The sequence below is a fragment of the Salvelinus alpinus genome, chromosome 8 (assembly GCF_045679555.1).
Source record: "Salvelinus alpinus chromosome 8, SLU_Salpinus.1, whole genome shotgun sequence".
In the NCBI taxonomy this organism is placed as follows: Eukaryota; Metazoa; Chordata; class Actinopteri; order Salmoniformes; family Salmonidae; genus Salvelinus; species Salvelinus alpinus.
This window is the reverse complement of record NC_092093.1, coordinates 87,174,046-87,187,783: the sequence shown is the minus strand read 5'-3', so window position 1 is coordinate 87,187,783 and position 13,738 is coordinate 87,174,046. Positions and strand designations below refer to the sequence as shown.

Below are 13,738 nucleotides of genomic sequence, written 5' to 3'. Positions count from 1 at the left end.
TATTTGTTCTAAGAGGTCACACTCGATTCATGTTACTGTGGATATACACTTCTGGTTAAGAGCTGGATACGCTGAGTTCCCACTAAATCCGCATCACGCACGCACACACGCACACACAGAGACCACAGCGACGACAGTGACTAAGAGGGGAGTCCAGAACGACCACAACCACTGCAGAGAAATCACAGAGGCACATCCCCCAGACCCCCAAGGCCCTGCTGGGGGTTTGGTGTGTGCTGCATGCTAACTTAACTTACCGACTTCTGCTTCTGCTTAGCTACAGCCCAGATGGAAGAGGAGAGAGAAAGAGCGTTAAGAAACAGGCAACATGCGTGCTAATGGCTCAAACGCCCAGCCGGGGGGGAAGAGACACTGACTGCGGCAGTAAGACACGTAGGATAAACAGAATGGACAGACAAACGGATTTTGGACAGAGTGATGCTGAGCAGCCACGGTCAGGCAGTTGTCAAGGGTAGCCGTGCGGACGGACGGAGAGAGGAGATACAGGTAGAGGAAGAATACCAGCGTAGTGCCATGTTTACCTTCTTAAAGAAGGGCATTCGTTTGTCTTTGGCTAGGGTGGGTGACATGACAGTGTTTGGCTGACTGACTTTAGGGGAGCGAAGGTGGACTGGAAGCTCATTGTCCTCGGGGTCTAAGCCTGTGGAGTCTATGTCAACGGCTATGCACACAGACATACAAGGCCACCGTCACACAGAGGCAATACACAGAAGGCTACAGAGGTGACAGTGAACACCTAACACTGAACAGATACACAGGTTATTCCAGCACATATAACAACTATACAAACCATAAACAAGCCATAGCCAACTATAGTCATACTATGGTTTGACTATACAGAAAAAGAGCACTGACAGTAACCAATAGCACATAAGTTAAGCAAACATTTAAGGCCACAGTAAAACAAAAATACCATTCTAACATTTTTACTATGGGCCTACATCCTGTTGATTTAACTACTGCTTGGTCAAATTTCCTGACGTGCTCCAATGACAGGTCAGCAGTAAAGTCCAACTAATGACCTTACTAATAAAACTTACCGTCGTCTTCTATTTCTGTCCCCCTTCATACTCAAGCCCTCTTAGAGGTCGATGGAAGTTTGATAATACTCAAGTGTTAAGAGTAAAGAGTTCGTGTTAGTGAAAAACATGTTGACCACTGTCAAAACCCTGCTCCAAAAACCCTGCTCCAATGGCCTTTACTCACCAGAGGAAGGGGGGGTGGATTTCCGCGAGTTAGGAACCACTTCACCTAAACTGGTAGAGGAGTTTGCTCCCGATTTACTGCGAAGATAAATCATTCACATCAGTATATCATTCATATCAGCACATTTGAGGTGTTGCTAGTTGATAGTGTGGGATATCTCAAGCAGGGCTTGACATTAACTTTTTTTAGCCACTTGTCTTTCGGACAAATAGGACCGATTTTTTTACTTGTCCGAAAGCTGAAGTCACTTGTAATGGTCTTTAATACCATGGGCCAAACAGTGACTGAAAATTGTGTCCTATGATGCAAGGAACCACTTCACAATATTACATTCATTATTGTCACTGGTATGGAACGGAAGGCTGCTGGTTTCTGATCCCATGTATTTTATCTCCTGCCGTTGTGGCCTTGAGCAAGGCACTTAACCCCCCACAAAATACAATACTTCACTGATGGGCCACTGTATAAAAACACACGTGGTCCGTTATCTGGAGAGCTACTGGGGGAGCTGACTTTTGGTCCAACCCTGCTCAAACACACCAGAGTCAGCTTATCAAGGTCCTGTTGAGCAGCTGATTTTTTACAATGTGGTGTGTTCGTGCAGGACCGGAGCAAAAGCCTGAAGTATCTCTCCTGGACTCTCCAGGAGGAAGGTTGGCCACCCTGAAACATTGCAATTATCCCCAAATACTTTTTATGTCCTTATAAAATAATTCCCTCACTCACTGAACCAAATGATCAGATGGCTAAGGTCGGTGAGGTAGCTAACTAAGATGTTTTTCTATTTGTAAGGCTAACATATTCAGTGTTCAGGCCAGTGAGATATTGACAGCATAGGAGTTAGGCTACTTGTCAATTAGGCTATTCTAAAAAAAAAATACTTTGTCAGAATTACATGGCCAGTATTGAATAGAGGCGAATCCTAGACAATTTTGAGTGCTTGAGAGACTGTTTTACAACTGGGGTATGGAGCATTGGTTTCATCAACTGCACACCTACAAAGTATGTGGACACTTGCGCATCGAACATCTCATTCCAAAATTATGGGAATTAATATGGAGTTGGTCCCCGTTTGCTGCTATAACAGCCTCCACTCTTCTGGGCAGGCTTTCCACAGATGTTGGAACATTTCTGCGGGGGCTTGCTTCTGTTCAGCCACAGGAGCATTAGTGAGGTCGGGCACTGATGTTGGGGGATTAGGTCTGGCTCGCAGTTGGCGTTTCAATTCATCCCGATGGGGTTGAGGTCAGGGCTCTGTGCAGGCCAGTCTAGTTCTTCCACATCGAACTCGACAAACTATTTCTGTATGGACCTCACTTTGTGCACGGGGGCATTGCCATGCTGAAACACTATGCATTGCGACAGGTAGCGTTCTCCTGGCATCCACCAAACCCAGATTCGTCCATTGGACTGCCAGATGGTGAAGCGTGATTCATCACTACAGATAATGTGTTTCCACTGCTCCAGAGTCCAATGGCGGAAAGCTTTACACCACTCCAACCGACGCTTGGCATTGAGCATGTCGATTTTAGGCTTGTGTGCGAATGCTCGGCCATGGAAACCCATTTCATGAAGCTTCCGAAGAACAGTTCTTGTGCTGACGTTGCTTTCAGAGGCAGTTTGGAGCTCGGAAGTGAGTGTTGCAACCGAGAACAGACAATTGTTACGCACTACGCACATCAGCCTCAGCGGTCCCATTCTGTGAGCTTGCGTGGCCTACCACTTCGCGGCTGATCCATTGTTGCTCCTAGATGTTTCCACTTCACAATGTCAGCACTTACAGTTGACCGGCGCAGCTCTAGCAGGGCATCAATTTGACCAACTAACTTGTTGGAAAGGTGGCATCCTATGACGGTGCCACGTTGAAAGTCACTGAGCTCTTCTACTGCCAATTTTTGTCTATGGAGATTGCATGGCTTTGTGCTCATTGTATACACATGTCAGCAACGGGTGTTGCTGAAATAGCTAAATCCACTAATTTGAAGGGCTGTCCACATACTTTTGGCCATGTAGTGTATATCAACTGCGTGTTGGCCATTTGCGGTTATAGCCTAGACGAGTGTCGGTGGAAATGTATTTTAGGACATTGGATATGACAATTGACATTAATACATTCCAATAGCGAAATAGTTAGTCTGTTATTTTACCTGCTGCGCAATGTCTCTCGCTCTCCCTCTCCTTTGGCAATGGCCCACTGGTAAACAGGTGATGCACACACCATGACTTTTCCAGGACTTCTTTGCGGACCAAAAATGTGCTATAACTGTGCAAATAACTCTCTAACTAACAATGAATATCAATAAATGTGCAAATGCAGCTAGGCTCACTTTGATCTCAAAAACGCATCTGGCGACTTTTAAATACCGCTCGTGCCTGTCAGAGCAGACCTACAATAATTATACCCCAATGCGATTTACCTCCCAATCTCTGATACAATTGTCATAGAAGTAGAAGTAGTTTGATGTTGTGATTTTTGCATGATTTTTCTGTACTTTTTTTCCTGTATTGTCAGGCAATTACTTTTACTTGACCCGGGCAAGCGGACCAGCGTTAATGTTGAGTCCTGTCAAGTGTTGGCTCCATGGCAGCATCATGATTGGGTGAGGTGCATGTTCGTTTCCGTGATGATTACCAATGAGCGAGGGGGCTGGTAGCTACCTGGAGTGGAACTTGCCCTGTTTGGCTCTGTGCTCGTGTTGTACCCGAGTGTTCTCAATCTTCACAGGACTGGGGATGAAACCGATTTCACAGCCTTCCTTCACCAGACGACCTATCCACCAGTCATTATTAAATTTCTACAACAGTGGGACAGATGTAAAGGGTTAATAAATCAGCCTTCTCCTTTTGCTCATCATCACCAACATCATTGTTATCGTCATCGTGGTTATCGTCATCATGGTTATCATCATCATCACCACCTTTATCATAATCATATTTAACCTCACCCTCCTCCTCCTCCTCATCGTCATCATTGTTATTCGCCATCATCATAATCATCATCATCATCCTTCTCCACCACATCATCATGTGATATTACTGTGACCCCTGACCTCTTTGACGTGGAGGAAGTCTTTAGCCTCAAAGGAGATGGCCATGCCCGGCACGGGGACGCCATCATCATTGGCGGCGCAGTAGTTGACATTTGTGCGGACAGCAAACGCAACTGGTTTAGTCTGCCAAAGAAAGAACACGGAGAGGTTAAGAGTTTTGGTTACACAAGACATGATACTTATGGGTGTGAATGTTTAAACATTTAACAATGTTTAAACATTCAAACCATTAAAGTAAATTGGGATCCTTAACTTTAAGAAAAATCCCTAACTTAAAAATGATGTTAGCGGGTCAATTTGTGGGTAATAGTGGGTCGAGTTCCTCAACAACTAAGAGCGCTGAAGCGCGAGGATCCACTTCTCTGCTGTTTTGGTGCCCTGGCTACCAAGCTGAAGCGAACCCGTGCACATGCGCACATACTGTGTGTGACTGTGCGAGAAAGAAGTGTTACATCTCACTCATCTCAATACCCTAGCCTATTAATTGAAGTTGAGAGACATTGCAAGCAAAGAAAGGACAAGATACAGCACTCAGATACAGATAGGCATAGTGCACGGGTTCAGACTGCCTGTCTGTTGGCCGACCTGCCTATACTGTGCTCCTCCCCTCTCTCTCCGTCCCTCGCTAGCTTGCTATGAAAGCTGCAAGTGTTTGCGTTCTCAGAAGTGGCGGAATCCAATCTCAACATTTAGAAATGGGAGTCGACACCGGAAGTCAATGTGCAAGGAGTCGAGGAATCAATTATAGAAAAGAAGGGTGATATGCACATCCTAAACTTGAGAATACCAGTGCTGGACAAAAAAGGTTATACTGAGATATACACTAGAAATGAGAGGACTGTACATAATTCTGCTGCTCTGCAGTGCTTTATTCCTGCACTCAAATACAGTACACGACGTTTCCACTTCACATAAGTCTTCATCAGGAGGCAAAGCTGAACTCAACGGAATGGGGAGACGGCAGCGTTCGTTGCCTGAATGTAATTCTGCGTGATGTTTTTTTATAGCTGAGAAGAGAGTTGTGCTATTCGCGGGGCTATTTTCTCCCCCATTTGTATGAGGTGTAAAAATAACTGCAGTCGGAGATGCTGCCTGGCAGGCAGGTTGTGAGTCACGCACACTCACTTCTTTCTTTATCAATGACCATGCTGATGTGCTGGGATGCGTTCCAAATGACACCCTATTCCCTATATAGTGCGTTACTTTTGAGGAGAGTCTGGTCAAAAGTAGTGCACTAGATAGGGAATAGAGTGCCATTTGGGATGTATGGATTCTCTTCCCCTTCCTCTATCACCTTGCTATGGGCTACACAGCCTGGATGACAATCAATTGGAGAAAAGCAACACAGCATGAGTTAGTGACATAACCAACATACTGTATGAGCAAAAAGATCAACTAGGGTTGGAGCCTTGGAGTGATTAGACAGTTTCATAACTAAGCTTTGTTTTTGTCTTGTGTGTTTCCTTCTGACTAACAATGAGCCAACTGTACTTGTGCGAATGATCGGTAAATATAATCTGTACAATGGCTGGATCAATGTGTCCCAACATGAAATCATTTATGACTTTTCCCCTCTGGGACAGCCATTCATCCAGGGTGTGTCCCAAATGGCATCCTATTCCCTTTTTAGTGCCCTTAATTTTGATCAGGGCTCATAGGGCCAAAAGTATAGGGAATAGGGTGCGATTTGGGATGCAATGCCAGTCCATCTGAATAAAACAAACGGAATAAAATGTTTTCCCTCCTAGGGCCTGACATAACCGCTTTAAGACAGAGAGATCGATCCAATGCAAGAGAATGCAACGAGGTCGAATTCCCCCCCCAAACTTTCTAAGAGACAGGAACATGTCGTGCAAATCCACCCCCACCGTCGTAAGGCATTGCACTTTCTGCAAAAATGAATTTAGAACATAAAGACTTTAAAAAATAGGTCACTGACAACAGAAAAGAGACTGAGAAAAAAATCGTAACCTGACCGTGGCCTTAAAGAATATCCTTTTTTATAACTTGTTTTCGAGAATTACATAAAATGTTATTGGACATTATAGTAATCTGTGCTGAGTCTGGCCGTGGCAACGGTAGCGGCAGTTGGTAACATGGACATGGCCCTATCGGGATTACATTTCCTCTGCCTGTGAAAGCATGACAAGCCCCTCGGCCACTGGCGGTCGACGGAGAGCCAAGCCAAATGCACAATGATACAACCCACATTAATCTCCACTGGCCCTTTGCTAAATGTTTACCTGAAGATGAAATAGAGAGCGGAAGGGGAGTTGGAGTGGGAAATGGATGGCTTAGCCTACCACTAGTCAAAAAAAATATCAGAGATTCATACAGCATAAACCCAATGTAAAACCTTGAAAAATGTTACGCAAACACCAAAGGAATGGTAAAGCAAAATCTGACTGGCCATTGGGCAGTTTGGGAAAGTTCCAGAAGGGCTGGTCAATCTTTAGCACAGTGCAACTAACTAATTGTGTTTTTTGCGTAGAATGATCATTAATTTGCTAATAATTGGGGCCTGCATGGTGTGTACAGATGTTGGATCATAATTTGAGCCAGTTTGCTACAGCAGGAAAATAATCCTGCAGCAACAGAAAATGTGAACTATTATGTGGATTATAATTAATGGACATTTTTGCAAGGGTTGATACATTTTTCTTAAGGGAAAAGGGAGTGTCTGAAATTTCAAAGTGGAAATTACAAACTTCAGAAGGCTTTTTAAGCCTCAAATACACTACACATTTGAAATAGTTCTCCTGCAACAGGGCGATCCAATTAAGATCCTACATCTGTAATGCCCAGACTCATTTCTGGTCCCAGTCCTTCCCTGTGTTGAAGAAGCCATACAAATGGCCCTGGAAAGCACTAAGCCTGGATTAAAACCCATAGATGTTGCAACGACTGTTAGTTAAGAATCCTCCTCCAAGAAAAGGGGGCATCAAGAACACTTGGAGGAGGGAGTGTAATTCTTCCCAGTCACCTTCAGCCTTCACCTAGCTAATGGGACCCTGGGCCGTCACCAGGGTTTGGTAACATTCCGGGCTCAGTCGTGAAGACCAGGGGCTGTGGGTCCAAGAAAATAAGTGCCTCGTCTAAAGTCATTTCCTGCAATTCTACGTCATTTTACATGACTGGAGACATTACAAGGATATTTATTTCTACCACACAAATGATCCAAATGACAAGCTGATATTTATATACTGAGGTCAATAAAATGAAAGACCCATGGCTTAAACGCAACCAATAGCATAGGCCAATGAAAACAGTGGATACATAGCTTTTAGGCCTACAATATGAGGAGGAGATTTTAGTCCACCAACTTTACAGTGGTACTCACTTACTCAAACAGGTTTTTCCCGCCTTTGTATTTTGAAATATTGCGAAATACCTTCTAGCTGCTGCCTGCTGTTCATTGACAGCCACAACTCAACAATCAGCTGTTTTATATTTGCTGCCCAAATGCGGGATTCTCGACTGTAGACTAGGCCCATGTGCTCATAATGTGACAGAACGCAATCTACAGCAATTTGTAATAACAAGCTAGTGATCCTCTGTGGCTAAATTCTGCTGGTGTAGTAATTTCAATGCTTTCATTTATTTCCATAGAGAAAGGAGTAATTATGTAATTTGGCAAATGTATTTCAATTGATCTGCAGCACTTCCAGCACCCCTTCCTGCAGCGCTATGTTTTCTTCCATGTTCCAAGGTTGAGGTTGTGTAGGTAGGCCTACTGTTACAATTATTTTAAATAATGTGTCCGCAAGTAGCCTAGCCTACAATTACAAGAGAATAAATTCAGTAAGTCAATGAAGCCAATAGTGGTTTCAGCTATATTGTTACTGAAACGATGTAGCCTTATGAACTTTTTAAACAATGAAACAAATTTGTCAAATGACTTGTGTATTCGCAAAAGTACACTAAATGACTAAATTCACCATAAAAGTATTCACAAGTTCAGGAAAACATCAGGGAAGCTCACCAGGTAAGCTATAGGCATGATGTGTGTGTGTAGAGAGAAAATCTGTATTGCTTTCAATTGCTAGACTAATGATCATGAGCACTCACCTCAATTTAGATAACATTTCCCAGCCTAATTGTGACCAAACCTCCAAGCGGAGATTCAGTGAAAACAAAAATATGAGTTCCCATGCTTGTCTCAAAGCAGCGCATTGAAGCTGTCACTGGCTTACTGGTGCTCTTTCATGCCGTCCCTAGGAGGGGTGCGTCACTTGAGTGGGTTGAGTCACTGACGTGATCTTCCTGTCTGGGTTTGGCGCCCCCCATTGGGTTGTGCCGTGGTGGAGATCTTTGTGGGCTATACTCGGCCTTGTCTCAGGATGGTAAGTTGGTGGTTGAAGTTACCCCTCTAGTGGTGTGGGGGCTGTGCTTTGGCAAAGTGGGTGGGGTTATATCCTTCCTGTTTGGCCCTGTCCGGGGGTATCATCGGATGGGGCCACAGTGTCTCCTGACCCCTCCTGTTTCAGCCTCCAGTATTTATGCTGCAGTAGTTTATGTGTAGGGGGGCTAGGGTCAGTTTGTTATATCTGGAGTACTTCTCCTGTCTTATCCGGTGTCCTGTGTGAATTTAAGTATGCTCTCTCTAATTCTCTCTTTCTCTCTTTCTTTCTCTCTCTCGGAGGACCTGAGCCCTAGGACCATGCCTCAGGACTACCTGGCATGATGACTCCTTGCTGTCCCCAGTCCACCTGGCCGTGCTGCTGCTCCAGTTGCAGCTGTTCTGCCTGCGGCTATGGAACCCTGACCTGTTCACCGGACGTGCTACCTGTCTCAGACCTGCTGTTTTCAACTCTCTAGAGACTGCAGGAGCGGTAGAGATACTCTTAATGATCGGCTATGAAAATCCAACTGACATTTACTCCTGAGGTGCTGACTTGCTGCACCCTCGACAACTACTGTGATTATTATTATTTGACGATGCTGGTCATTTATGAACATTTGAACATCTTGGCCATGTTCTGTTATAATCTCCACCCGGCACAGCCAGAAGAGGACTGGCCACCCCTCATAGCCTGGTTCCTCTCTAGGTTTCCTCCTAGGTTTTGGCATTTCTAGGGAGTTTTTCCTAGCCACCGTACTTCTACACCTGCATTGCTTGCTGTTTGGGGTTTTAGGCTGGGTTTCTGTACAGCACTTTGAGATATCAGCTGATGTAAGAAGGGCTATATAAATACATTTGATTTGATTTGAATTAAAACGGTGCTCGAATTATCAGTTGACCGCACATAGCAATTGCTGAAAACATTTTTTTAGGTATCCTGACGGAGCACCATTTTTTTATTATTACTAAGCCATCATTTCTGAATGAACGTTGATACCAAAGCCTATTGTATAAAATCATTTTAGAATATACTGACAATGCATCATCCAAATTGGATGATTGCCTATGCCTACACATAGTGTAAGTGGCTAAAGGAAAAGGTTCTATTTTGTTAATCCTAAAACACCAAATTAGGCCTACCTTATCATACATTAGGCCTACCTTGAATGATGTAAGTGAGCAGCCACCGCATGACAAAAAAAAAATCACAATCATGCTAAATTGTCATAATAAATAACATGGTGTTTTTGGTTTAACAGTACCCTGACATTATCATGCTATTGTATTCGGTTTGTTACGTAGAATACTAATTCATCGTCAAGTGATCTTGCGAGACATAGCACCATTATGAGAAGTGGCTCTGCTGCGCACCGGCAGTAACCGGCAGCACCTTACCCGTGATTATAACGGCTGGATGACTTCGGGAGTTTCACGTAACCACAGCTCTATGAAATAAGTGGCGCATTCAGTAACTACCATTTTTTCCCCCGCCATTTACAGCAGCGCAAAAGATTCAGGGCTGACCCAAAATCATTAGGGGCTAGAGCTCCGAAAGCCAGGTCCTGGTGACGTCCATGATGGGACCATCTACCATTAATGAGCACCATTAGACTGATTGCCCAGTTTTATCTTGATCTGTAAATGGGTTTTTCCCCAGTAAAAACACATGTTTCCCCCCCCCCCCAAATGGCACCCTGTTCCCTATATATGCACTACTTTTGATCATAATGGCCCTGGTGAAAGTAGTACACTATAAAATGGAATGGAGTACCATTTAAAACACCGTCAGGTAGTGTGTGCCTGTGTGGTCTGGAGAACTGGGACTACCTTCCTCATGCTCCACTGCTTCTCTCTCTCTAGCCATTCAGGTATCAATTACCTGGTCTGTGACGTCAGTAGCCCTTTTTAGCCCAATCATATGATGCAAAACTCGTTCTGCCAGCTGTATTTCTGCCTGCTCGAGCAGTAATAGCTCAGATACACGTGAAAACATGAAATGACCCCGGAAATCGATAGAATATCGCTCAGAGATGCACAAAAACGATATAGCATTCAAAATGGGTGAATCTTTCTTTTAATGTGCATCTCCCTGTTCCTCTCCCCTCCTATCCATCCCCCTGTTCCTCTCATCTCCTGTCCATCCCCCTGTTCCTCTTCTGTCATCCCCCTGTTCCTCTCCTGTCATCCCCCTGTTCCTCTCCTGTCCATCCTCCTGTTCCTCTCCTGTCATCCCCCTGTCCCTCTCCTGTCATCCCCCTGTTCCTCTCCTGTCATCCCCCTGTTCCTCTCCTGTCATCCCCCTGTTCCTCTCCTGTCATCCCCCTGTGCCTCTCCTGTCCATCCCCCTGTTCCTCTCCTGTCATCCCCCTGTTCCTCTCCTCTCCCATCATCCCCCTGTTCCTCTCCTGTCCATCCCCCTGTTCCTCCACTCTCCTCATCTCTCCCCTCCCATCCATCCCCTTGTTGCTCTCCTCATTGGTCCTCTCCTGTCCATCCCCCTGTTCTTCTCCTCTCCTGTCATCCCCCTGTTCCTCTCCTGTCATCCCCCTGTTCCTCTCCTCTCCTGTCATCCCCGTTCCTCTCCTGTCCATCCCCCTGTTCCTCCACTCTCCTCATCTCTCCCCTCCCATCCATCCCCTTGTTGCTCTCCTCATTGCTCCTCTCCTGTCATCCCCCTGTTCCTCTCCTGTCATCCCCCTGTTCCTCTCCTCATCTCCTCTCCTGTCATCCCCCGTTCCTCTCCTCATCTCCTCTCCCGTCATCCCCCTGTTCCTCTCCTGTCCATCCCCCTGTTCCTCCACTCTCCTCATCTCTCCCCTCCCATCCATCCACTTGTTGCTCTCCTCATTGCTCCTCTCCTGTCCATCCCCCTGTTCTTCTCCTCTCCTGTCATCCCCCTGTTCTTCTCCTCTCCTGTCATCCCCATGTTGCTCTCCTCTCCTCATCGCTCCTCTCCTGTCCATCACCCTGTTCCTCTCCTCTCCTTTATGTAACACAGTAAGACGTTCATTAGGCATTCAGTATTGGGCGCAGCAAGAGAGAGGGTGGGAGAAAGGAAAGGAGGGGGAGAGAAAGAAGCCTGGTGAGAGTGAGTGAGCAGAGAGGGAGAGAAAGAGAGACAGGGATGAAGAGGGAGAGAATAGGATAGAGGGAGGAAAGGCCGGTGAGAGAATGTGGGGTTGGAGAAGAGCGAGTGAGGGTATAGGGAAAGGGAAAGAAGGGAGGAAGAGAATGGAATAAAGAGTGGACCGACGGAAAAGAGAAAGCGAGATAGCAGGTTTAAGAGGAGCCAGATCTTTAACTGGGAACCCTGGCAGGTTGCGCTGTGGTTGACGGCCAATTAACACCACAGTCCTTTCTCTCTCTCTCTCTTCCTTGTCTTTCTCTCTCTCTCTCTGTCAACATGACTCTATGTTATGCATATTTCATTGGCTTAATAACCTGAAGCCGTCTCTGTGCCTGTACTGACAGTGTTATTAGACACCTGCCCCGTGTGTTGCTGTGCCCGCCTTTTAACTTGTAATCTCAAGCTGAACCTCGGCAAGACGGAGCTGCTCTTCCTCCCGGGGAAGGACTGCCCGTTCCATGATCTCGCCATCACGGTTGACAACTCCATTGTGTCCTCCTCCCAGAGTGCTAAGAACCTTGGCGTGATCCTGGACAACACCCTGTCGTTCTCAACTCACATCAAGGCGGTGACCCGTTCCTGTAGGTTCATGCTCTACAACATTCGCAGAGTACGACCCTGCCTCACGCAGGAAGCGGCGCAGGTCCTAATCCAGGCACTTGTCATCTCCCGTCTGGATTACTGCAACTCGCTGTTGGCTGGGCTCCCTGCCTGTGCCATTAAACCCCTACAACTCATCCAGAACGCCGCAGCCCGTCTGGTGTTCAACTTTCCCAAGTTCTCTCACGTCACCCCGCTCCTCCGCTCTCTCCACTGGCTTCCAGTTGAAGCTCGCATCCGCTACAAGACCATGGTGCTTGCCTACGGAGCTGTGAGGGGAACGGCACCTCCGTACCTTCAGGCTCTGATCAGGCCCTACACCCAAACAAGGGCACTGCGTTCATCCACCTCTGGCCTGCTCGCCTCCCTACCTCTGAGGAAGTACAGTTCCCGCTCAGCCCAGTCAAAACTGTTCGCTGCTCTGGCACCCCAATGGTGGAACAAACTCCCTCACGACGCCAGGTCAGCGGAGTCAATCACCACCTTCCGGAGACACCTGAAACCCCACCTCTTTAAGGAATACCTAGGATAGGATAAAGTAATCCTTCTAACCCCCCCCCCCCCCCCTTAAAAGAGTTAGATGCACTATTGTAAAGTGGTTGTTCCACTGGATATCATAAGGTGAATGCACCAATTTGTAAGTCGCTCTGGATAAGAGCGTCTGCTAAATGACTTAAATGTAAATGTAAATGTAATCTGGCACCGTCATTGCATAAGCATGCAACGGTGGATCTCGCACCATAAATAAAGATTCTCGTCTCGTTTCACCTTGAGCAAACGTTTCGAATTGTTCTGAAGTCAATTGTATAAATCCTTACTGCGCGCCGAGCGGGCACAATGTGCTAGCTGTGAAGTCGGAGGCCGTAAAATGTGCCGAGCTAAGGTCCCCTTAACCTTCATCAATCCAGCGGGGTTTTTTTTGGTTTCATAAATGAGCAGAGCCATATGGCCATTTCAGCACTGCCTATGCATAATGCAATAGATAATGAGGACAGTTCTCAGAAGTCTAGACAATTGACAATTTTACATTCATATTGTACGTAATTGGGTGACATTGATTGATTGTTGGGGGTATTTTTACAGAGGAAACGAGAGGTCCGCCTTGGTTTGACTCTGGGGTTATGTCTGAAACTGAGCCCCATTCCCTATAGGCACTACTTTTAACCAGAGCCCTCTTTCTTTAACACTATACTTTTCTCTCTCCCTCTGTCACTCTCTCTGTCACTCTATATATGTTGCTCTCTCTCCCTCTGTCACTCTCTCTTTCACTCTATATATGTTGCTCTCTCTCCCTCTGTCACTCTCTCTTTCACTCTATATATGTTGCTCCCTCTCCCTCTGTCACTCTATATATGTTGCTCCCTCTCCCTCTGTCACTCTCTCTGTCACTCT

The 13,738-nt window shown here is 46.0% G+C and overlaps 2 protein-coding genes across 12 annotated transcripts in view; one reads left to right on the top strand and one right to left on the bottom strand.

Moving 5' to 3' along the window:
- The window catches only part of LOC139583845 (GTPase IMAP family member 4-like), a 796,172-nt gene that overhangs the window by 550,954 nt on the left and 231,480 nt on the right, over positions 1-13,738 (top strand). The window lies entirely within an intron of this gene.
- LOC139583842 (voltage-dependent L-type calcium channel subunit beta-2-like) overlaps positions 1-13,738 on the bottom strand; it is a 148,777-nt gene that overhangs the window by 34,055 nt on the left and 100,984 nt on the right. For 7 of the 11 annotated variants that reach the window (XM_071415381.1, XM_071415380.1, XM_071415387.1 and 4 more), the window contains 4 exons: positions 4,278-4,400; positions 3,886-4,022; positions 1,228-1,304; positions 543-682 (listed from right to left, as the gene is read on the bottom strand). In XM_071415381.1, the coding sequence (XP_071271482.1) occupies positions 543-682; positions 1,228-1,304; positions 3,886-4,022; positions 4,278-4,400 (477 nt within the window). Of the gene's footprint in view, positions 1-257; positions 278-542; positions 683-1,227; positions 1,305-3,885; positions 4,023-4,172; positions 4,401-13,738 lie in introns of those variants that run through there. The other 4 variants (XM_071415385.1, XM_071415384.1, XM_071415389.1 and 1 more) reach the window with 2 other exon arrangements.